Source organism: Ascaphus truei, chromosome 2 (assembly GCF_040206685.1).
Source record: "Ascaphus truei isolate aAscTru1 chromosome 2, aAscTru1.hap1, whole genome shotgun sequence".
NCBI lineage: Eukaryota > Metazoa > Chordata > Amphibia > Anura > Ascaphidae > Ascaphus > Ascaphus truei.
Window position 1 is genome coordinate 113092781 of NC_134484.1, and position 25353 is coordinate 113118133.

Here is a 25353-nt window from a genome sequence, read left to right on the forward strand (position 1 = left end):
CCTGCGTCCTCACTGCTGCCTGTGCCTCTCTCAGACGTCCTGCGCTCCACAAGATCCACCCCCCTAAAGTAGTGTTACCGTACCTCCAATGCGTTTCCTGCTAGCAATTGCATATCATCAGGAATAATGGTCTTTGCATAGTCCTCTCTTTTAAAGGCTTTCGCCGGGTTTATTCACTTTTTAGTAGCCAAGTGCATGGCATATTTAACAACAACTTTCATATTTTTTAAAGAGTTATTTATACTGTATGCTTATAAAACGTGGTTAATTATTTATATACATGACAAATAAATGTATAAGTTTATGAAGAATATCTCACGTTATATTTATTTTGGGGTGATTCATTCAATTAAATACCTTTTTATTATAGAAAATATGGTGATGTAAGAATTATAACCAGATTTGGGCTTTTTCGATTCAATTTAATATTCCCTATAAGTACGACACCTATAGAGGAGGTTTATGGTTTTATCTGAGCCATCTGCCTGTATAATTCCCATTGTAATGTTACTGTAATTAGTACTGTATTTTGATACCATTTGCGGTGTAATTGTCCTCCTGATTCTCAGAGAGGGATATAATATAGATCTCTGTTAGAAACAATGTTCTAAAGTTTCTAAATATTTGCAAAATTTTTAGTGCAGGAATGGAATGAAAATGCCTGATGAAGGAGCAAAAAAGAAAAACGACTGAAAAGTCAGTTAAGGAAAGGAACAATACAAAATCCTTAACATTTCTGTCTCATACTTGTCTGCCTACCCTGTCCCCGCTGATCACCCTGTCTTGTTCTATACTGCTGTGTTACTGTTTTATTAACATACATTTTGAAAATAAACACAATTTTAATAACTTCTTTAACCATTAAAAACATAAACTAAATCAAATCAATTGTTTTTAATTAGGATTTCAAGTTTTTTTCTTCTCTTTTCAATAAAAAAAAGTTTGTAATATTTTAATGTTTTTATTATCCTTGTTTACTTTTGGCGTTAGTAGATTTAGCTATTAATTTAAAACAGATGTAGGGGGCCGTAGGACAGCGACCCACCCAAAAATGTGAGCGGGTTTATTGGCACGCCTAAAAAAAAGGTTGGCCATTCCTGTATTTGTGGATTATAAACACAAGCGTTGATATTTTTAATTATCTGGAGTGGCTAATGCATGTATTTTTTAATTAAAAGGCATTTTAAAAGGATTAATGTTTAATGTTTGAATAGGGAATTATTCTGCTGGAAATAGATTGCTCGTATAATAATAGCCATGACATGCCCTATATAACACTTGGGTGTTCACAGTATCTAGGATGGTTAGGGACATTATGATATACAGTAGATAAAGAAACCTTTTCTACAATCCTAAAATTCCTAAGGATATTGAAAATATATTTGAAATGGTTCTCTGTGAAAACTTATTAAAACTTTCTCTCTCACAAAAGTATTTTGTTAAAGAATTGTAATAAGTTATTTTCAGAACTTTTTGGATGTATTTCTTAGAATTTGTACAACAAATGATACTGTGAACACCAGAATAATTCCATTTCCTACATTCATCCATTTAAGATGCCTTTCAAATAGAAAATACATTAAAATATATTAGCAACTCCAGATATTTCCAAAAAAATCACCATTTTAAAATATACACGGTAGTGTAAGAATGAAAACACTCTGGTTATTCACTAATACAGCTTGAAAATATTGAGAAACTACAGTACATTGTTTCTGATATAGATCTATATTGTATCCTTCTCTAAGAATCAGGAGGACGTTACACCACAAATTATATCAAAATACTAATTATATTAACACTAACATGGGAATGTACATATTTATACAGGCAGGAGCAGAGACATAACTACTGTAGGTGTTTTGGGGACTGGGGCATGTTCCTCCAACTGTTCCCACACACACACATCACACTGACACAAAGCACACTGATATACACGTACACTAGCACACAGCGACACAACACACTGTCAGACACTGACACACAGCATACTTAAGCCGCAATTATACTTGAGGCTTGCGCACGTGTGTGTGGCCGCGTGACATCACGCATGCGTGGCACACTCGCGAAACATGCACTAGGCTGGAGGAGAGCTGGAAGTGATCGTGAGGCATGGCGGAGGCGTTTCGGACGCATCACGCGGCTTGTTCATCTTCTTTGGCTGAACTGCTCACATGATGCGGCCATCGCATGAAAAAAAACAATTAAATTGTATTTTTGAAAAACGCTCGTGCAGTTGCTCTGCCACACTCGTGCCACACCACCTTCATTGGTTTACATGAATTTGTTCTGGGGGCGTGCAGCGTCATATGCACGCACACAGCCAGTATTATCCCGGCCTTATACACATTGACACAGCACACTGACAAACAACATACTTACACACACAGCACCGACAATAATGCCTCCCATTTTCGACATTATGGAGAGCAGGAGCAGGCAGAGGTTTCCGTCTCACTCCTGCCCCCAGCCTCTGCTGCCCGCTCTCTGCTCCTCCTCCCTCTTCTTTAAACAGGACTGCGCTAACACACCTATCAGTCAGCACTGCTGCCGCGTTACCCCTCCCCCCCACATACCCCCTTCACTGATCAGCACTAGTGAAGCAGGAACGGGTGCTGTAACTGGCTACAGCACTGACTGGTCAATCAATGATGCCCCATAACGCAGATGCCAGGGAGATTTCTGCACCCCCCTCCCCCACCCATCAGGCTGGGCCTGGAACAGCTACCCGGCTCTCTCCCCACACCTAGTTGTGCCACTGGGCTGGAGTTTCAGGTAAAAAACAAATACAAAAAGGCCTAGTGATACATCCAAATTTGACAAATTACATAGTTAAATACTTATCTGTTTATCTTCTTAGGCTGCGCTTATAGTGCCAGCGACAGCGACGCGACGTTGCGTCAAAACAAATGCATTGCCATCGTCGCATGCGCTTATAGTAAGCGCAACGCGACGGTGCGACAGAGCGACGGCTTGGTCGCGACCGCTTTAAGTCATCTCAATTTGATTTTTCCACTGACTGTAGTCTGATGTCGACGTCACGTCGCCGACACTATAAGCGCAGCCTTGGAAGCATTGCTTATGAGAAGATAAACAGATAAGTATTTAACTATATCATTTGTTAAGTTAGATGTAGCACTAGGACTTTTTGTCTTTTGTTGTATACATGAGGTCACAATCCTAGTACAGTAGCACTCACAAATATATAAATTATGTGGTAGATTTGGGATCTGAGCTTACAGGGACTGTGTGTGTTTGTTCAAAACCAAAAACCTCCTCTAATGGTGTCCTACAGCACTAATAGGAAATGTTCAATTGAATAAACCCAAATCTATGGTTATAGTTCTTACAACATCATATTTTCAATAATAAAATGTATTTTAATAAATTAATCATCCCCAAAATAAACACACAATGTAAGACACTCTTCATAAACTTATACATTTATGAGTTTGTTTTATACATAAACAAATTCACAATTTCTAAAAACATAAATACCCCTCTTTAAAAAAAAAAAAAAAATGATTATTAAGTATCAAATAATAAAGTTGGTTTTAAATATGCAAAGGACTTTGCAAATTCTGTAAATCCTCAATGAACCCTGATGAAAACCTTTAAAAGAGAGGACTGTACAAGGACTATTATCCCTCATAAAGTGCAACTGCTCGCACGAAACGCATTGGAGGTATGGTAACACTGCTTCCGGGAGGCGGATCCTGTCAAAGAAAAAGGTCTGTGAGATGCTCAGACACCAGTAAGACATAGGTCATGCGCGGTTAAAGGTTCTGGTGACTCACCTTGGAAGCTCGTCTCAATTGCTGAAACCAGCAACCTCAGCACCAAATTCATGGAGCTGCACACTATGCCCAAAGGGACACGACAAGTGCACCAGGAGACCCTGAAAGGCTAATGAGCAGAATACAAGAGAATATATTGTGAGTGTATTTGCATTAATATACTCTCTGTATATACAATATACTACACTACAGTATATGTTGTCTTTGCACTTCTTTCTTTTTACAATACTGCAGATCCCAAGTCTCTTTGTAAGGAGTATTATTCAACTGCTCACGTATATACTGTAGGACATGAGTAGATGTTACAATCTTGCCTATTTATTATTCCTGCTGTACTTTGGATATATACTGTATCATAAGATGATGTTTGGTGTATGGTTATCCTATGAACACTAGTCTCATTTATACATTCAAGTCCTGAGGAGCATGACAATATAAAAATTTACCTTCAGGTGATGTAAGCAGTTTTTCATTTTTTTGTCTGATTTTTCCAAGGAGCTTCAACTCACAGGTAGTTTTTTTACCACTAACTCCAGTGTCTATCCATTGTTGGCATGGAAACAAGTACTCAATGTCCCTCTTATCTGAGCCCTGTATGGTGATTTGATCCAGATACCATCCAGCTCCAAAACCAACAGCGTTGTGTTCAATATGTACTTTAGTCAGCATGCCAAGGTCTACTGCCTTTATACTAAAGGCATTAACCTGATGGGAAGAAACACAAACCATAGCAAATGAATTAATATTACAACCTTTGCTCTCATAATAGACATTCACATGAAAAGAATGTGTTATTGTTACTCACCTAGTGAGAGCTGTCATGTTTTTTCAAATATATGAGTTCTCATATTATTTTTTTTAAAGATGTACTTATCTATCAAGTACCGTTATTATGTAAAACCACACTATAGCAATGCTACAATATTTGTGCTCAACCTCCACATGTTGAAATGTTTTCAGTGACTTTTATTATCTAAAAGCTGTCTTTCCTGGTTGTACTAGGCAAAGTTAAAGGGCTAAGTCCACATAATGGGTCAAACAAATGTAAATAACTTATCCACTATATTTAAACATAATGAGCCAGGAAGACAAAGGACTTTGAATCCACAGCTGTATTTAAGCTGAACCCTTTCAGTGTACATCTGCGTCACCCCAAAGCTGGATGCCTGATGGGGTTCCCCAAGAGCTGCTCCCCTCTGCACAGAACCAGCATGCAAAGAGTTAACATGTGCTTTTTTTTAATGTGGAATGTCAACTCCACACACTGGAATGTTAATGAGCCAGGAAGACAAAGGACTTTGAATCCACAGCAGCATTCAATCTGAACCCCTTCAATGTACATCTGCGTCGCCCGAAAAGAGGACAGCCTGTGGCGCAGTTAAAGGGTGAGACCTGTTTGCTGCCATTCGCAAATGTTAAAGCTTCTCCATTCAATCTGGAACTCACCAGCCCTTTTACCCCTTATACCCAATTGTCCAACTCTGTCAATGAAATGTCTGTGAATTGACTGTGTAACCTCTGTTCTTTTAAAGTAACCATGTATTGTTGTGGCCAGGACATACCTGTATTACTTCCTGGTAAAACATTTTATAAATAAATAAATACTGTCTTTCCTCCTCAGACTAACAACCCCTTTAAAATGAGTCAGAAATCTAGGAAAGCTGTGCAGATGTTTACAAATGTAAAAGAGTCAAGGAACACTCTTTTCATTAAGTATTAAGATGGCTACCTTTTGTTTAGGGAACAATAGAGTGCACATTTGTGTTACAATGCAAACAATATGAAAAATGAATCAACGAACCACACAAAAACACAATGTAAACAGCCCTGTCTCTTTTAGGGAATTATTCTACTCTTTTTATATGTTAAGGCGCAAGTTCGGGTAGTTTTTGGCTGGAAATTCTGGTACGATTGGAGTTAACCAGTCTACAAGGGATCACAAAGCACCCAGCAGAACACGAGGATTAATAAACCAGTGTTTATTCAACTAAACATAGCAGTTAAACCATACACACAGAAAAAACTCCCGAAAACACAGGGAATATGAGGGATCTTCTAACTGACCAGGTGGAAGGTGCTGCAGAAGTAAGCTTGCCCTTGATGTTCCTGCACAATCCATCCTGCAAGGGGTCCTTCACGTACGAAAGACCATCCCAGAGTCCTTAGCCTCTGTACAAGTTGGTCTCTCACACCGAGACTAACCAAGAGTAACTCTGGAGCTCCGATTGGCGTCGACTTACATAGACCACCAGCTTCCATTCAGAAACATGGAAGTCCAAGTGCCTACCAATCAAGAAAGACATTGCCCTCGTGACACCGATCAGAGCTCGAGAGATCACCCAAGATGGACCAAGAGGGATGGGAGAGGTGACTGTACTCTGGGACAGCCCCTAGGGGCATGCCTGGGAGTGTGGGAAATTGGAACTGACCAATGGGAATCAGACCGACGGAGCTGGGACCCCGGTCCCAAATCCTTGTCAGCTCCATACCGCCTGCAGGGATAGGCTCTATGCTGCCTGAGTGAAACAACACATGTGAAGTCTATATCCTCCCAGCAGGTGGGCCGGCCCTTCCCCAATTTACCATTGTTCCCTGAGCACAGCACCTGGCCACCGGACAAAGGATGGCAGTTGGATTCATTATGGGCTGGCCTTGCTAACTTAATCAAAGAACCAGCACACAATCAATCCCATAGAAATACACACATCACTTACAGATACCTAATAAGAAATGCAAACATTACACAGTAATTTTCAACAGATGGCTAACCTCAGGTTACAGATTATGCATAGGGCAGTATCCATCTTGTGGCTAAAGATGGCTACTGAGGCCCAGGCATTTGGTCGCCATTTTGATGGGTAGGGGCAACTGGAGGGCATAAGCTTCATTGTACTGTGCCAGGCTGTTCCTACCATTACAATCCCCATTTACTTTAATGAGGATTTTTGGACAAAAACAGCCGAAACGGCCAATTCAAGGTATATACTGTAGTATTACCATCCCCTAGACTAGCTTCTGTGGATCCTTATGACAGGAGCGAGAAATAATCATGGTTAAATAAATGTTTTACTTCTATGGGAAATTATGGTGTGGGCTCAGACATATTTATCCTTATTCTGATACATTCGACTACTGAATAAATACAATATGCTACGAGTGTGTCTCACCCTACTTTTAATTGCAACTTTCACATATCTCTAAAACACGTAACTATTGAAAGTTTGAAAGGTTAATTACAACTGCCAGCCTCTAGGCACCAACGTCAAAACTATGTACTGTATCACCACTGAGGCAGACATCTCAGATAATTCATAACCTTTTTAAGTCATTAAAGACAACGTTTAATAATATTATTCCATTGCACATATCTTAAGCAGTAATGTCGTACTTATACTTGTACAGTATGTAAAGAATATTATTATTCAATTTAATAAATTACAGGATAGTCAGTCATATTTACCAAATAGTGCTATTGCATATGATATATTCCATACCGTCCAATCACTTGTATAGGTAACAAGTGACTTCGGCCGTTGGAAGGGGTCTTATGGAATAGTGCCAATCAGTAAATTTGGGCCATTAAATATTGAACTTGTCACAAAAATCTTTGATGGAATTATAAGGTTTCTATTTTCTTTGTGCTCAGCAACTCAAAGTGTAATAAATAAAGATAAATTAGCTCACTATCACACATTGAAGTTTTTTTTGCCTTTCAATAAGTGAAAAGAAAAGCATATAAAGCTGAAGAACAACAGTGGGATTTTTGCTGAAAGCCTTACATGAATACAAATAAAAAATAATAATCATAGTCCTTTATTCTTACTGTCAGGCCAGTCAAATGACATATTAGACCTGTTTCGTGCGGCATATTTCTTTTCCAGAGGAATAAAAGATCTTACTCTTTAGGCTTTTTGTGTGAATGTCTATGTTGTTTTTACCAGTCATGCAGTGCTGAATAAATGTTCTTCAATTCTTTTTTTTTCATCTTTATATGCCTAATAAAAAACGCTGCTAAAAAGCCTGTCTAAGCATCAGGTATTATCCACAATGGAAAGGATTATTAAACAGAAGTAAGGTACTGTAGTTGCAGTATTCTAAAAATTCTCTATAAAAGCCTTGTTTTACCAAGATAACACACTGTAATAATATATATATACACATATATTCCTACCTATATTTTATAAATCGTATCTTTCAGTTGCTAACAAGGCCTTTATTCAATTTGTGGAGAAACTGCACCCCTATGTTGGAGAAGATTGTATTTCCAGTTGAACGAAACTGAACTATTCTCCAGAACTGTGAAGCAGCTTTACTACTAGGGCCGCATCAGGGGGGGAGGTGCCTGGGACACCTGTCCCGGGCCCGGTGTTATGGGGGGCCTGTGAGGATTCAGGCGTCACGACGGCCGCAGCGTGACCTCCCCTCACCTCATGTTGCGCCCGCTGCTGCAGGGCGTCCCACTCGCCGGTCCCATCCGGTCCCTGTGGTTGGGGGTCTCCCTCCTCATTCCCGGCGGACGGCCGCTGTTCCGCAGGCGGCTGGAGCTATGGCGGCTGCTGCTGCTCATGAGCGCGCGCTACCCCTCGTTATTGAGCGCGCGCCGGATCTAGTTAATTTATTCACTGCTCCTGCAGTGAGGCCCCACCCCCAACACACACACAGCCTACAATCATGCCCTAAGACTGCTCACCTGCATTCTTCTCTAGGCAGCCTATCCAGGACAGCTCCATAAACTCCTCCAGGTCTGCCTCCTCTTCCTATTCGCCAGCCGCACTATATAATGCCTGTCTTGCCATTCCCACATCGCTCGATATAGTCTCTGCTTACGGACGTCCATTCTGGCTCTTCCTTTGCTCTCCGTTTATTAAGGTTGCGACCCGGCTCGGTGGACGTTCCTCTCTGGCTCTGGACCCCGGCTCCCTCTTGACCTTGAAGCTTCTCTCATCCCTCGACGGATGAGCCCTCCCGGATCTCTCTCTCCCTGACCATGGCTAACGGCAACGACTTTGTCTCTTCTGTACCGGTACCAGCAAGTATTGCTACACCTATTCACACCTGGCCTGGCAACGCCAAAACATCACACTCTGGACACGCTCCTTCTGCTGCGGGTGCGTGCACATATACGTCCTGTTACGCCGGTGCTGCCCGCAGACCAGACCTTTCCCCTGAGCTGAAGGGGAAGTGGTAATACACGCACCCGCAGCAAAGGGAGCGTGTCCGGAGTGTGGTATAAAGTGTTGCCAGGCCAGGTGTAGTAATCTAGACAATACTTGCCGGTACCGGTTGTAGATGTAGGGATGTGTTAGTTTGCTTTCCCTTGTGCTGCAGCGCATCTCCAGAGGAGTGTTAGAAGGTTCCGCGGTGGCCCGACAGCATAGGGCGCCGTCCATGTTGTTGCGCAATAGTAAGGGGCACTGTCAGAGCAGAGAGAGGTCGCGCATGCGCGGTGCAAGCGCGCGAAAGGTGGGCCAATAAGATAGAGGCTCAGCCAGTAACTACAGCCCCCAGGAGCCTTAGCGAAGTCACCTGATGCCAGGGAGCAAATGGGAGGGCTGGATTCACGGGAAGCAGGAAAGGGAAGCGTGGGGGAAAGGCCACGCTAGTCAGAGGGCCCCTGAGGAGCAAGGGAAGAGGTAGTGTGGGTGCCGGGGGTCTGTGACCCACCTCCATAGGTTAGATCTTCCCTGTAGGCCCTAAGAGATTCCCAGTAGGTTGTGGTGCTGCAGGGACGCCCTGTAGTGATAGCGACATCATCCCTTACTGTATACCAGATAGGGACAAAGTGTGCAGAGCTGCGATTGCTGCTAGTCGTCTGGGACCAGGCGCTTGAGCATCACGACATCGGAAAGACTGCGCTGGATCGGCGGATCCTTTTTGAAGTTATTACCGGTCACCACAGTGACCGGAAGGTATTTACTAAAGTGCACCAACACCGGTCAACAGGCGCTGATCCCGCCTTAGGGAACACTCTTTGGGGACACTAAGCGGAGTGGCCAAAGGACTGAGCCTAAATACATATTACAGTACATGGACACAGTGTGGGGGCACGCGGTGACGGGACAGAGACATTACTCCTTAAGAGAGTGGCTGAGCCACAAGCCTTATAAGAATAGTATAAGATAATGAATGTGTGATGTGTGTTGCTATTGTTCTTACCCAGGGGAATCTTACGCGATGGGGATTCTGGGTAAGTGGAGGCGCTGCCAATAAGATACCTAGTACCCCAGGCTCCCAGTTAGCGGAGGTCCAGATCTCCTGGAGCCAATAGGTGTGTGCAGTACCCGTAGTCACTCTAGAGCGTAGGAAAGAGGGCTACATAGAGATAGAGTGAAGTATGCCTTGCCGAGGTCAGGGAGTGGAGAGCGGAGGTAGGTTGTAGTCCAAGCCGTGTTCAAGGGGTTACCAGAGAGAGTGATGTCCAAGGAGTGCCGGGATCGAGAGCCAGAGGGGGTAGTCGTACGAGCCATGTCAGAACCTGAGAAAATACTAAGAGAATCCAGAAGTACTTCCATACAGAAACTATGTCGAGCAAAGACTGAGAGCAGAGAAGAGATAGATAAAGCAGGGAGATCCAATCAGGAACGAACCAGGACAGGAAGAGCTACAGGGTGACACTGCAGATTGGTGCAGCCAGAATAAGCCAGGTGAGTCTTGTTGGTAACCTGAGTACGCCCGTGCGGGGTCGGAGCCTGAGGTCCAGAGGACAGGAAGAAGAGTGTGCAGAATGAACGTGCTCTGTAACACGTGTACGCGCGTGGACCGCGCCAGAGGAGGGTGCAGGTGTGCGCACGGGAGGGCGTGGACGCGCCCGGCGCTGAGAAGAGGAATCGCCGAGGGGAGTGATCCCGCGACGGCGGCAGAGGCGGGGAGCCGCGGAGACCGGTAAGGCAGGATTGTGTTGTGTGTCCAGGGGTTTCCTAAGGGGAGAGAGTGCTCTGTGTGGGGAGCGCGGAGAACGCCGATTCCTGACTGTACCCCTCTCTTCAGGAACGGCCTCAGGACGGTCCATGAAAGGTCTCTCTGGAAACTTTTTCCTGAAGGATTTAAGAAGGGCCGGGGCATGAATGTCCTTTAAAGGTACCCAGGATCTCTCTTCAGGGCCAAAGCCCTTCCACTGCACCAAGAACTGGAGCTGGCCCCTGGATAGGCGAGAACCCAAAAGAGAGTGAACTTCGTATTCCTCGTTATTTTGGACAGTAATAGGGTCCGGTTTACGAGTCTGATCCGGAAAGAAGTGTCTGGTGATGAATGTTTTTTTAGGGGAACACATGAAAGACATTGGGAATCTTTATATTGTGTGGTAGTTGGAGCTGGAATGCCACGGGATTGATTTGTTCACAAATAGGGAAGGGGCCCAGGAACTTAGGTGCCAATTTTGGAGATGGTACCTTGAGGTGGATATTCTTAGAGGAGAGCCATACCAAATCCCTGGCTTGTAACTGGGTGCCGAACGACGACGACGATCGGCCTGTAGTTTCGATCTGCGGGAGGAGTCGAGAAGGGTACACTGAATCCTGGACCATCTGATTTGGAGGGAAGAAATGCGTTCATCTACGGCTGGTACTCCAGAAGGGATGTTGGAGATGGGTAGACAGGGAGGGTGGAACCCATAATTTACAAAGAAGGGCGACTCCTGGATGGCCTCGTTTTTGGCAGAATTGATGGCGTACTCTGCCCAAGGAAGGCCCAATCATCCTGGGAATCGGATATGAAACATCTCAGGTACTTCTCCAGGGATTGATTGATTCTCTCCGTTTGTCCATTGGACTGTGGATGATAGGCGGAAGAGAAAGAAGAAGATATGCCCAATCTCTTCGTGAAAGTTCTCCAAAATTTGGATACGAATTGGGACCCTCTGTCAGAAACAATGGACGAAGGAATCCCATGAATCCAGAAAATCTGCTCCGTAAAGATATCAGCAAGGGTGGGGGAGGAGGGTAATCCTTTAAGAGGAATAAAATGGGACATCTTAGAGAACCTGTCCACAACCACCAAGATAGTGTTCATTCCTCTGGACTTGGGCAACTCCACGATGAAGTCCATCGAAATGTGGGACCAGGGGCGGTCGGGAACTGGAAGAGGTAGGAGAAAACCCTGAGGCTTTTGACGGAGAGTCTTGCTTTGAGCGCACATGGGACAGGCGCGGTTAAACTCCAGAATATCTTGAGACATCCTTGGCCACCAGAAATTCTGACGAATGAGATCAGTAGTCTTCTTAAAACCATGATGACCTGCAGATTTAGAGGACTGACCCCAAGACAGGACCTATGGAACAAATTTGGAAGGTACGAAGAGTTTGTTGTCGGGAACAACCAAGTCCTTGGGAATGCGCCTCTGGGAGTGCAAAATCTTGTCAAGATTCTTGAAAGAAGACGTGGCGAGGATCCTCTCCCGTGGAAGGATGGTCTCCAAAGGTTCCTCAGGTCTGTCTTCAGAAGAATGTATTCGGGAGAGTGCGTCTGCCATTACATTTTTGGTTCCGGGGATATAGGAAAGGTGAAAATCGAATCGAGAAAAAAAAGAGCCCAACTAGCCTGTCGTGGACCAAGGCGTCGAGCGTTTTCTATGTAAAGAAGGTTCTTGTGGTCCGTGAGAATAGTAAACGGCTCTTTCGATCCCTCCAGCAGGTGTCTCCACTCTTGAAGAGCCATCTTCACGGCCAGAAGTTCCCTGTTACCCACGTCATAGTTCCTCTCGGCGGATGAGAATTTCTTGGAAAAATATGCACAGGGATGTAACTTATCTTGAGGCGTGGGTCTCTGAGAAAGAACGGCTCCAGCGCCGCAATCAGAAGCATCGACCTACAGGACGAAGGGAAGTTCAATGTTGGGATGACGGAGAATAGGTGCGGTAATAAAAGCTTCCTTGAGTGTCTCGAAGGCAGAGAGGGCCTCGGATGACCAAGCAGAGGGATCAGCTCCTTTTTTGGTGAGCGCAGTGAGAGGTGCCACAATGGTTTAAAAATTACGTATAAACTTACGATAGTAATTGGCGAACCCTAAAAACATTATATGGCCTTGAGAGAATTGGGTCTTGGCCACTCAGTAACTGCTTGAAGTTTACCGGAATCCATCATAAAACCTTCATCGGAAATGATGTACCCCAGGAACGGAGTAGAGGCCTGATGAAAGGTGCATTTCTCCAGCTTGGCGTACAAATGGTGTTCACGGAGACGGTAAAGGATGTAGGAGGTGTGACGTATACGGTCCTGGAGATCTTTGGAAAAAAATCAGGATATCATCCAAGTATACTATTACAAAAATATTGAGTACTGTACCTTACGAAAGACGTCGTTGATGAAATCCTGGAAGACAGCGGGAGCATTACATAAGCCAAAAGGCATTAAAAGATACTCGTAGTGTCCGCTACGCGTGTTGAAGGTCGTCTTCCATTCATTCACCTTCCAAATGCGCACCAGGTTATAGGCACCACGTAGATCCAACTCGGTAATAAGGGGAAGGGGGTAACGATTTTTAATAGTTATGTGGTTCAAACCCCTGTAATCGATGCAAGGCCTCAACGACCCGTCCTTTTTCTTGACGAAGAAAAACCTAGCCCCTGCTGGGGAATTGGAGTGACGAATAAATCCTTTCTTGTGATTCTCCTGGATATATTCATCCATAGCGTGAGATTCTGGTAACGACAAGGGGTAGGTCATGGACTTTGGTAGGGAGTAACCTGGAACCAGATTGATCGGACAATCGTAAGTCCTGTGTGGCGGCAAAAGGTCTGACTGTACCTTATTGAAAACGTCCCGGAATTGGTGGTAAACAGAAGGTAGAATAACCTCAGGAACAGAGGTATTGGCCAGCAGTTGATAAGTCTCGTCTGACCTCGGCCTCCAGGAGATGGGAGCAGAGGAAGTCCAGTCAATGAGAGGATTGTTAAGCTGTAGCCAAGGAAGACCAAGGGTGATGGGTATCCCAGGAGCGTGAATGGCATTGAGAACTAAGATCTCCTTGTGCAGATGTGTGGACAGAAGCAAGGGGACCGTCTCTAAGGAGATGTGTGCCGGAGTAAGGCGGACGTCCATCGATACCGACGAGTTCGATGGGAACTTTCTTCCTCACGAGCGGTATGCGGTTTAGCCTGGCGAATTCAAGGTCCACGAAGTTTCCTCCAGCTCCTGAGTCAATCAAAGCGGCGGTCTGGAACTTATCGCCTGAAAGGGAGACTGGAAATGTAAGTTTCTTAGGGAGTTCACCTTTATGGAGGGGACGTGGAGACATTACACCCAGAGAGAGCCCCTCTGTACTCAGTGGGTGTTCCCGTTTCCCGGACGCAGTGGACACTCCCAAACCAGATGCTCCATGGATCCGCAGTAAAAACACAATCCCCCGGCGTGGCGGAACTGCCATATCGATGTGAGGATGCGTTGTACCCCCAATTGCATTGGCTCTGGCAACTCCAGTGCAGGACGAAGAGATGTGGTAGCACTTGGGAGCACAGGAGTGCTGCTGGGAGTACTGGAGAAAGAAACTTGAAAGTTATGGAAGCGAGTGCGCTGATGCTCTGAGCGGTGTACCTGGATACGTTGATCCACTCGGACGGCCAAATCAATGAGGAGCTCCAATTAATCCAGCATGGGTTGGCGAGAGATGGGGTCTGCCAGGCCTTACCAGAATACGGAGACGAGAGCCTCTTGTCCCCAGTTAGTCTCAGCTGCTAGAGTCCGGAATTCCACAGCATACTGTGTCACCATTCGCCGTCCCTGAGTGATCTGGAGAAGAGAAACAGATGCCATCTCCCGACGAGTGGGGGAATCGAATACTTGTTGGAACTCGGCTTTAAATGGCGGGTAATCTTGGGTAAGGTCATAACGTCGCTCCCAAATCGGGGAAGCCCAAGCCAGGGCGCTGCCAGTGAGGAGGTTATAAATGTAGGCTACCTTCTTGAGACCAGTATTGTAGAGATGGGGAGCCATTTCAAACGGCACCTCACACTGGTTTAGGAAACCCCTACATTCTTGCGGTTCACCTGCATAAGGCTCGGGGGTGGAATCTTTACATCAGAGCTGCTAACTGCGCTTGCGGAGTGGGGGCTTACAATTGTCGGAGTTGGTACTCGGGCTGTGAGTACTTTGACCTGGCGTGTAAGGGCTACAATTTGATCCGCCATGGCCTGGTTTTACTGAAGCAGATTGGAGAGAAACTGTTCAAGTTCGGTCTGGTCTGCGTCTTGTGAGCTCGACATAATGTTACGCCGGTGCTGCCCGCAGACCAGACCCGTCCCCTGAGCTGAAGGGGGTAGTGGTAATACATGCACCCGCAGCAAAGGGAGCGTGTCCGGAGTGTGGTATAAAGTGTTGCCAGGCCAGGTGTAGTAATGTAGACAAAACTTGCCGGTACCGGTTGTAGAGATAGAGTGAAGTATGCCTTGCCGAGGTCAGGGAGTGGAGAGCGGAGGTAGGTTGTAGTCCAAGCCGTGTTGAAGCAGTTACCAGAGAGAACGTTGTCCAAGGAGTGCCGGGATCGAGAGCCAGAGGGGGTAGTCGTACGAGCCGTGTCAGAACCTGAGAAAATACTAAGAGAATCCAGAAGTACTTCCATACAGAGACTATGTCGAGCAAAGACTGAGAGCAGAGAAGAGATAGATAAAGCAGGGAGATCCAATCAGGAACGGAGGCGGGACAGGAAGAGCTACAGGGAGACACTGCAGATTGGTGCAGCCATAACAAGCCAGGTGAGTCTTGTTGGTAACCTGAGTATGCCCGTGCGGGGGCGGAGCCTGAGGTCCGGAGGACAGGAAGAAGAGTGTGCAGAATGAGCACTTTCCGTAACACGTGTACGCGCGTGGACCGCACCAGAGGAGGGTGCAGGTGTGTGTGCGGGAGGGCGTGGACGCGCCCGGCGCTGAGCAGAGGAATCGCCGAGGGGAGTGATCCCGCGACGGCGGCAGAGGCGGGGAGCTAAGGAGACTGGTAAGGCAGGATTGTGTTGTGTGTCCAGGAGCTCCCTAGAGGAAGAGAGTACTCTGTGTGGGGGGAGCGCGGAGAACGCAGATTCCTGACACGTCCCCACCTCAGTATAAGGGATGAGTCTGGTCTGCGGGCAGCACCGGCGTAACAGGGCCAAGTCGGCCAGCACTGGAATTTGGGCCTGGCCATGGGTTGGGCCCAACTTCTGCATCCAGCTGCCAGACCCTCTGTGGGTTGATGGGCCCGAACTTTCCCCAGCTGTGGCCTTCACCACCAATCTCGCCAGTTGGTTCTGGACGTTGGGCCACATTTCAGGGACCGGTGTGGCACCGGAGGCCTCTCGCCAAGGTAAGGTAAATTTATTGGAGGTGTGTGTGTGGTAATTGAGTGTAAGGAGAGGGATGTGAGTGTGAGTAGGGGAGGGAATTGTGTGTGAGAAGGGGAAGGGGGATTTGAGAGGGAGAAGGATTCAGGGAGTGGGATTGAGTGAGAGGAGGGGGAATCCAGTGAGAGAGGAGAGGCATGATAGAGGGCGGGTCAGAGATGAGGGGGGAGAGTGTAAGAGGGGGTATAAGAGAGGGAGGGAGAGAGGGTGTAAGAGAGGGAGAGGGGTGTAAGAGAGGGAGAAGGGGGTGTAAGACAGGGATGTGGATATGCGGCTTCCAATTGGCCCACGTGACGCAGGAACTTTAAAATTGCAGGAGATACCGGTACCCCATTTGGAGGTAAGTATCTCTGGAAGAAGTGGGTCGCTGGAGCTGAAATTGACGGGGCTCAGCTCCAGAGACCCCCTGCTTCACTCATATTGCAATGAAGCCAATCATTCACATACAGCTGTGTGAAAAAAAGTACACCCTCTTTGAATTCCATGGTTTTACATATCAGGACATAATAATAATCATCTGTTCCTTAGCAGGTCTAAAAATTAGGTAAATACAACCTCAGATGAACAAAAACACATGACATATTACACCCAAGCTGGTCAGAAATTATAAAAATTTAGCAGAGCTGACCGGGCTATAATTCTCAGATACAGTCAGTCTCATGGGTACGAATTCCCGTACGTGCCCGAGCCTATCATGCAAGAAATTGAAGATAACAGGCATGATTGGCTAAGGCAGGCTGTGACGGAGTATCTCCAGTCCAAGACAAGCCGCCAGGAGGTCATAACAGAGTCCAAAATATGCACTATTATAGGAGAATGGGTAGTGGATTTTGATGGGCGGTTGTGTAAGAAGTGGAGGTGGAGGGTTGGTCAGCGCACGGGATTTTGCTCAAACGTAGAGATAAGAGGATAGGAAGATATGGAACACGGTATTAGTGTTTTAGTAATCGAACGGTACAATACAGCCAAAAGAACTTTGGAATTAAAAATGTATGAAAAATATATTTTTAAAATAGCTTAAAACTCTTTGGAATTAAAGAACCGTGGTAATTAAAAGTAAATAAATGAAAAAATATATTCTAAAATAGCTTAAAAATCCTTAAATAAAATGTAAATGGAATTGTGTGGTTTTTTTGTGAACAGAAGCAGAATATGTGCTATATGTGGATGACTAACAGGGTGTGTTTATATAGCCTGTTGTTGGTCTGAGGTAAAAAGGGGATAATGGGGCTGGTTAGCAGAGTTTAATGCGCAGTCTTTCCTTCACGGAATGCTGCTAAAAACAATAGCTTTCTCACCCTCCTGGTGGAGGCAGTACGTGAGTTGCTTCTCTCCCGGGGGCCCAAATAGGAAGAAAAGGGCCGAACTCGGTGAGTGAGCAAAATAGAATTTATTAGGTACAGAAAACAAAGTCAAAATAACACTCACGGTACAGCTTTAAAACAGCCCAGCATCAGCCTGATCGTCCGGTGATATTCCTCTCACCAGTACAGCTCCCGTGGTCGCGTCCGACGGCGGGACCGGAAGAGGAGGTCTTACCGGATGTCAGCAGGCTGGCTGGGTCCTTCAATCAATGGGCTCCGGCAGGGAACAACTAGTTTCGCAATAATGCTTCGTCAGAAACCTGATCCCAAATTTTATAAATAGGGATCCTATCATTCTTCACATTGGAAGAATTGTTTATATTATCATCACTGTTATCAGTTAATGGTATTAGGTTCCTAATGTCTGTAATTCTCTAACATTGGATAATGTCATGCCATCTCACATGTGACTTTGTGTTGTGTTGCAGGCTCCAGGTTGATGGATGGTACTTCAAATTGGTTCCCAGTGAGGACATGGGATTTTTCACCTAGGAGAGAATGTAGTCATGGCTTGTCCTGGCTATTTTTCTGCCCCTTGTCATGTAAGTCCTGGTAGTTGCAGGCGGTGACAGGCTATCCTGTGGGGTTATCCCACTCATGCAGCCTCCTTGAGTTGCAGGAGTGAAGTTGGGACGTGGTCTTCGAGTTACCTAATCCGGGTGCAGCCCATGTACCCTCCCCTTCTGCACTAAGGAGGAGGCACTCTAAATAATAGTTAGTTCTAGTCTCTCCCTCAAGGAATAGAGACATGCCCTTGAGTCCCTTAAGGGGGCTGATATCACCAACAGACTACTGAGAGGCCTGACTTCTAACAGGGGGCTTAGGTACCATCCAGAAGCCTGTGATCCTATGCTAAGAAATGTATTCGCTGTAATAACACCTGCAGTGGATGCAATAAAAGGATCCTGTTCTATATACCCCTGCCTAAGTCATAGTCTATTGGGTAAGCATATGAATGATGACTTTCACAGTGGGGACTGTCTCCTGCCACGCTGGAGCCTGCTGTGAATGGAGGCGCTAGCACCAGAGAAGAACATAGCCTGAAGATATCCCACATACAAAGGAAACTCAGAGTTCCTACACTCTGATAGTATGCTAGCCAATCATTTCCAGTTGTTTTAAAAGCATTACATTATACTGTACCAGTTGTGGGTGATGTTTTTTTATACAGATAGCAGCACATATTCTGCTAGTATGCCAGACAATCATTTCCAGTTGTTCTAACACTATTACATTACATCAGTGTGCATACAGGTAGCACCACCTGACCTCTTTCTATTATCTGGTAGCCTAGTTGCCAATAAGTGCCAGTTGGATTAACAATGTTATATTACACCTGTTTTGGTATTCTGTATCTGAGCTCTCTCTGTCTACTATTAAGAGAATTTGTGCCATTTTTCAAGCTATACTTCTTATGAATATACTTATTTTAAGAATTTTCTCATGCTTTATGATGGTATTTTACAAAAAAATGTTTTCGCTTTTGCCACTATTTTATAAAAACTCCAAACCAAAAACCAAACAAATCGAGTTTTGGCAAAAACTAATCTAAAAACACAGATTCATTTATTTTTTGCCAAAATCACGTCCGAAACACAGACCCCCAGACCCCAAAAGCAATACTAATACAGCCGTAGTCTCATATAGTCTCATTTACATGTATGCTACAAAGTATACAGTACATACATTATGAAAGCTTCACATAAACATGATATACAGTATACATGCAAAAGTAATATATACTGACCTGTCCTGTTTCAAAGATTCTGAGAAATGAGGCGTGTTTCAGCTTTCTTTTACAAGAATCTCCATTTTCTCCACATATTGTGATGAAGACATCTGCATCTGTCCCAGAGGCAGGAAAGGAACCGGTCCTGATGTTAACTGAATATGAAACTTCTACGTTGAATGTAAACAAGGCAATAAATTAGAAATTGTAAAGTAATCTTAGAAAAATATGGTTGTTGTAAATTATCTCAATGAAAACATTTTTTAAGCAATCTGTGAATAAGTAGATCGCATTAAAAAATTCAAGTTGAGAAATTAAGTTTGTTTTCTTTATTTAAAACCCTCCACCTAGAATTGATAAAATCCAGCATTTAAATCAAAGCGCAGGATAGCCCTCTCCCCAATGAGTTTTATGAATTCTGGGTGTCAAGTTTGCTAGAAACAGCTCACCAAACATGAGCCATTTGTGTTAAGCATGCAGAATGCAGCATTGCTTGAAAATGACACACATTGTTCCCTTTTGACTTTGCGTCAATGTGCATCAATGTATAGGGGTGATTTATGCCACTTATGTTGTGTTTGTTCCAGTGAACAATTTTGGAAGTGGTTATAGGAGGATTTAGGATTTATAATGATTATATAATGAGGTGTAGCAACAATTTGCCTTTAAAAGTAATGTATAATTTGTTTCTCTTTGTATCCATTAAATCCAATAGTTTTAGTTGGCATTAAACTCTTCTTCTTAAATGCCTTGGGATATTATGAATATTGCTTTTTTGGTTATTCTGATTCTAAGAGCTCTGCATCAAGCACGTTACAGAAGATTAACACATTATGTACATATGCGGCTGGTGCAAATTGATGCAAATGGAAATATGCACGATGTTATGCAACAAGTGTGTCATCTTCATACATATGCCCTGATATGTTACAGAATATGTGTAGTGTGGTAAAGCCTGCACCAGGAATGCAGTTATCAGTTCCAGCATTATTTATCTGTGTAATAAAAGTGCATGTAAATTGTAAAATCCTCTCCAGTGATGCTGTTTAATTATTTGTAAAGTCAGCATCAATGTATCCAAATTCTATAAACAAGAGTGAAATATATGATATTGGTTCAGTCTACTGTTTTGTTTTTGTCTTTGGAGATAAGCAGCATTCATTTCCGTTTCGGGGGCCCCCTGTTTCCTGAAGGTGTCCTCAGTTTTAAATCTCCCGTAGCACGTAGGCCAATAGGAAGCCGCAACATCATCTGCTTTAGCTTGGTCCATGGGACATTTCAAAACCAGGAAGTACCGGCAGCACTGATCTCTGTAAGGTATGAATCTTGGGAAACAGGGGGGTCCCCAGAGCTGCAAGTAACGTGGTTCAGTAGGATGGAAAGCTGCCTGCTACATACCACTCAATGGTGCTTTATCAGGTAGCACGGCTGCCACTTCTGTCACAGACTCAGAAACATCCTGATCAGAAAGCAATAGGTCTTCAGGGTAAAAGTGTATCTCTTGTTTAGTGTCCACATCTCTCAGACGAATCTTAACATATTTTGAAACAAATGTTATCTACTTAAATAATTTCTGGGGCATGAAAGAGCATGGATAGTGCAGGTAGAAATTGATGTCAATACAGATTATTGTCCTATTATACACATCCCAGCGCTGCAGATTTGTTGGTTTTAACATATTTGCTGCCAGAAGGGCAGACACATTTTAAACTGATACAAGTCCTTTCATTTCGCCACTTAGTGGATATTTAAAACAACATATAGAAAATCCCAATGAACTGTTATTCCACATCAGGATTCCACCGTAGGATTACAAACAGCACAATAGTCCAGGATGATTTTCCTAGGTATGAATAACTACTGCTATTTATTTGCAGAAATTCATTTTGTGCACCAGCTGGTGCTTATCAGATGCTCCACACTAGCAAATTAGGAGAAAGATAGCAATCTCCCTCCCTGAATGACAAGTTTAATACATATTGCAGATGGCAAAAAATAACTTTAACTAAACAAGACGAGACTGCTAAGCACACTGCAGGCTTTCCTGCTTATTCCAGGATTCAGAAATCTAAAGACATTTGCTACTCAGAAATCTTAGTGTATATTGAAGATAACTTGTGTCAGCTGGTGTGATGTCTGTATTATCGATTCTCTCTTTTGCTCTTGATTCATACACCTCTCCTAAGGTGTGACTTATCAAAGTCTCCGGTCAGTAAAACTAGGGAAAAACTAGTTCTGTGTCAGTTTCAAAGGAAAAGGTATTTTCTATTGTATGGGAAACATTTAATTTGATAAAAACAGTATACACTATAGTGCTGTTTTGACCCATGTTTTCTGCCTGTGGACTTTGATAAATAAGCCAATATCGCCAGTAATCAATAGCCTTCTTCTCTTTTCCCCTCCCTTCTTTCATCTTCTTTGCACTTGATGGCAAACTTGATACCCTCTACATCTCACTGTGCTGCTTTGTCATCCAATGCAACTACAACACACATCACTGCGAAATGCTCAAAAAACTAGATTGGTCATCACTTGAGTCTAGGTGCAGAGTTCATCTTTCCTGTCTTGCCATCAAATACTTTCTGTGCAAGCTACCCACCTATCTGAACAAACTCCTCATGTCTCTGTAAAGCACTACGTAAAACTAGCAGCGCTATACAAGAACATGCTATTATTATTATTATTATTATTATTATTAACTCATCACCCCTACCACATGCAGCACTTATCATCTGAGATCCAACTCCAAAAGACTGTTCTTGGTCCCAAGGTTCAACAAAGTATCCGTCCAATTCTCCTTCTCCTACCGTGCACCCCAAAACTGGAACAGTCTACCGGAGACTCTCACAGCCGCCACCAGTCTAAGTTCTTTCAAAAGTAAAGCTGTCTCACATTTTAATCTGGTCTGTAACTGTTACATACGCCTATACCATATATTATCTCTAACTGTGCATGCAATGTCTTGTATATAATATATAACCTTGCTCACTTAAAGTAACTATGTATTTGTAACCATGTATTTGTCATCATAATTCTATGCCCAGGACATACATACTTGAAAACGTGAGGTAACTCTCAATGCATTACTTCCTGGTAAAACATTTTATAAATAAATAAAATAAAACTTGTTAAATGTTACTATTATTTCAACCCTAATTTATGTGTGTAATGTGTTCAGTAAGGCAAAGAGACTCCAGACTCAGCGACAGTCCAACCCTCTCAAGTAAGTTATTGCTGGTGAGGGTAGCACAGTAGTTGGGCTCCTATCTAAGCCCAAGTACTATATATACTCTGCTACATTGCTACTATTTTTGTATAAATACTGCATCATACGAAGTAACATCTTCAGCATAGTTTAGGTTTTTAGTAACATAGAAAAGTTATTCTTCACCAAAATAAAGGTGTGTCCCTGTACAGTATCTACAGTATATAAAACAATCACAATCAATTAGCATGATATGTACCTTGTGCAGCTGGATGCTTCTTTCAAAGCTCAAACCCACGGTTATGAATGACATTTTTATTATCTCTCCAATGTCTCCGACATCCAGCTGTTGGGATAAAAAATACTGGTTCAAAAACAAAATGATATTTCTGAACTGCACTAAGATATGAACAACTAATAACTATATGTAAACAAACTCATGCAATAGAATTATTTATATGCGGCAATAAGTTAAAATTGTAAAGAAATGTTCCACAACCACATTGGTTCTTGTGAAAATTATACTTCAGTAGAGATACCACCTTTCAAGAATTCTCTTCTCACCTGGCTCACCTTTTGCCGATGATTTTTTTTCCCGCTCACAACTTAATTACAGACAAAATTCTGGAACAAAATATTTACCTGTGTTTCCAGTGAAAAGGTTCGCTCAGTTCTTAATGTACAGTAATGTGCACTGATTACAGTAAACTGTGCTATCATCTGCAAGGATTATATTTCCCTAGTAACGGACAATTGTTTACAACATAACATTTCAACTGCTATTTACCACTTACCAAAAAAGGCTGATAGTTTAGGTTCTTTATTTTTTGTGGCAGGGATTTCCCATTCCTTCCAAATACAACCACAGAAATACCCCTCTTCTCATCGGGTGAGGGCGTGCATTGCACTTGCATGTGCCATTTTCCATTGGTTGCAGGACTGAAGGTCTTTACTGCATCAAATGTCACGTTCACGTCTGAGTCCAAAAAACCCACAAATTATTTTGTATAATATCTCCTTAAACACATATTATTTCATGATGCACAGATTATATTAATACATACTGTAGAATAAAAACTGCTGTATCAATACGCGCCAAATATTATCCTCCATGCTAGCACTAATCGAAAAGAGAGTAAAACATTTCTGAAAATATTATTCTTAGGCACAGGTCAACAAAGCTTGGTTATTGACTTAACAAGGTGAGTTAACGCCTCGTTAAGTGCTAACGGGCATCTTCAAAGCTCCCAATGTAGTAGGAAGGGTTTTTTGTTTTCTGATGTTACAGGCCCTTGTGTTAGGCTGCGGTCCCACTAACTGCTACAGCGCACCCCTCGGCATGCGCTGTGCGTATAAGCACCGCCCCTCAATGGGGCTGGGCCCAGTACTCACCTTCCCGCTGAAGGCGCAGCCGCTCCCTACTGCCAGGTTTTTTTTAACTCAATGAAATTGAGTTTAGAACTGGTGACGGAGGCGTGGCCACGCCCCCGCCGGCGGTTCACCCAATGAGGGCGAACCAGCCACGTGAGGTCATGGCCACGCCCCCACAAAACTCCCACCACTCCCCCTCTCGTCGCAATCTCTCTCTCCCTGGAGGACCGCAGATCGCGGTTAGCGCTGTGCACGCACCGCCCTCCCCCCACCCCTCGCCTGGCGAGTGATGACTGGGACCGCAGCTTTAGTCATTACAATATACTTTGCATATCCTATTAGCATATTTCCCAGGTGTGCTTCTTTTTGAGCACAAGTGTCTCTCAACGTGTTGTTTCAAGGTTGGTTTGAGGGGATATATATATATATAAGAACACAAAAAGAAAAAAAGAGGGTTTGTTGAAAGCACACGAAAAATATGTGAAAGTACAAAATGGATTTTATTAGCAATTCAAAACACAAAAATAATATTAAAATATACCTAAACACATACTAAATGAACACTGCTGAACCAAAGAATACACAATAAAAATGTAGGGACCCAAAATATGTAACATGCAAAATACATGGATATGATAATGCAAATCCAGGGGAAAGTAATTTCCTCTGGAAATGCAATGGAGATCGGCCGATCAGCAACACATGATAGTACAAATGACTGGAAAAAAACAATATCTACACAAACCCAAGTAAACACAGAAAAAAGAGCAACAATGAAAATATAATAAATTAATACCCTAGATGCTGTGTAGCCAGAAGGTGGTGGCTAAACCCTGGCAGTTATAATAAAAAGCAAGAGAAAGACAGAAAATAAATGTCTAAAATATGCAGAGGTGGGGTCCCCTCAAAGACTAAAATGGAAACAATGAGTCAGCAGAGAAAACAAGGGAGAAAAACATGAGAAAATAACTCCCTAATGCCACAGCTTGGTGTAACTGATATAAGCTGTGGCAGACAAAAACGATAGTGTCCCAAAGGCTACCATGGAGCAAGGAAATGTCCAGATACTTGCTATGATGCTGCACCAGACATCCAGAGGAGAAGGGGAGTCCAAGGCAGAGGTAAGTAAGAGGCAATGCAAGCCCCCGGCATCCCGCTCACTGTTAGCATGAGGCAGCAATCATACAGCAGTAACAGAGACCGGACAAAACAGCATCAACAATAAATCTCCAAACAAGGAGATGGTCAGCACGGTGCAGCAGTGGGACACAGGAAAGTGAGTGGTATAGATACTCCGACGGCCGTTTCGCCCCGGAAGAAGCCTTACGGCGAAACAGCACATTTTAGACATTTATTTTCTGTCTTTCTCTGGCTCTTTATTATAACTGCCAGGGTTTAGCCACCACCTTCTGGCTACACAGCATTTAGGGTATTCATTCATTATATTTTCATTGTTGCTCTTTTTTCTGTGTTTACTTGGGTTTGTGTAGATATTGTTTTTTTTCAGTCATTTGTATTATCATGTGTTGCTGATCGGCCGATCTCCATTGCATTTCCAGGGGAAATTATTTTCCCCTGGATTTGC

General features: G+C 43.7%; 1 protein-coding gene across 3 annotated transcripts in view; it reads right to left on the reverse strand.

The window, feature by feature from the left end:
• RP1 (RP1 axonemal microtubule associated) overlaps positions 1 to 25353 on the reverse strand; it is a 452067-nt gene that overhangs the window by 116780 nt on the left and 309934 nt on the right. For all 3 annotated transcript variants that reach the window (XM_075584311.1, XM_075584310.1, XM_075584309.1), the window contains 5 exons: positions 23192 to 23373; positions 22657 to 22743; positions 20591 to 20723; positions 19211 to 19362; positions 4244 to 4502 (listed from right to left, as the gene is read on the reverse strand). In XM_075584311.1, coding sequence (XP_075440426.1) covers positions 4244 to 4502; positions 19211 to 19362; positions 20591 to 20723; positions 22657 to 22743; positions 23192 to 23373 — 813 coding nt within the window. The remainder of the gene's footprint in view (positions 1 to 4243; positions 4503 to 19210; positions 19363 to 20590; positions 20724 to 22656; positions 22744 to 23191; positions 23374 to 25353) is intronic.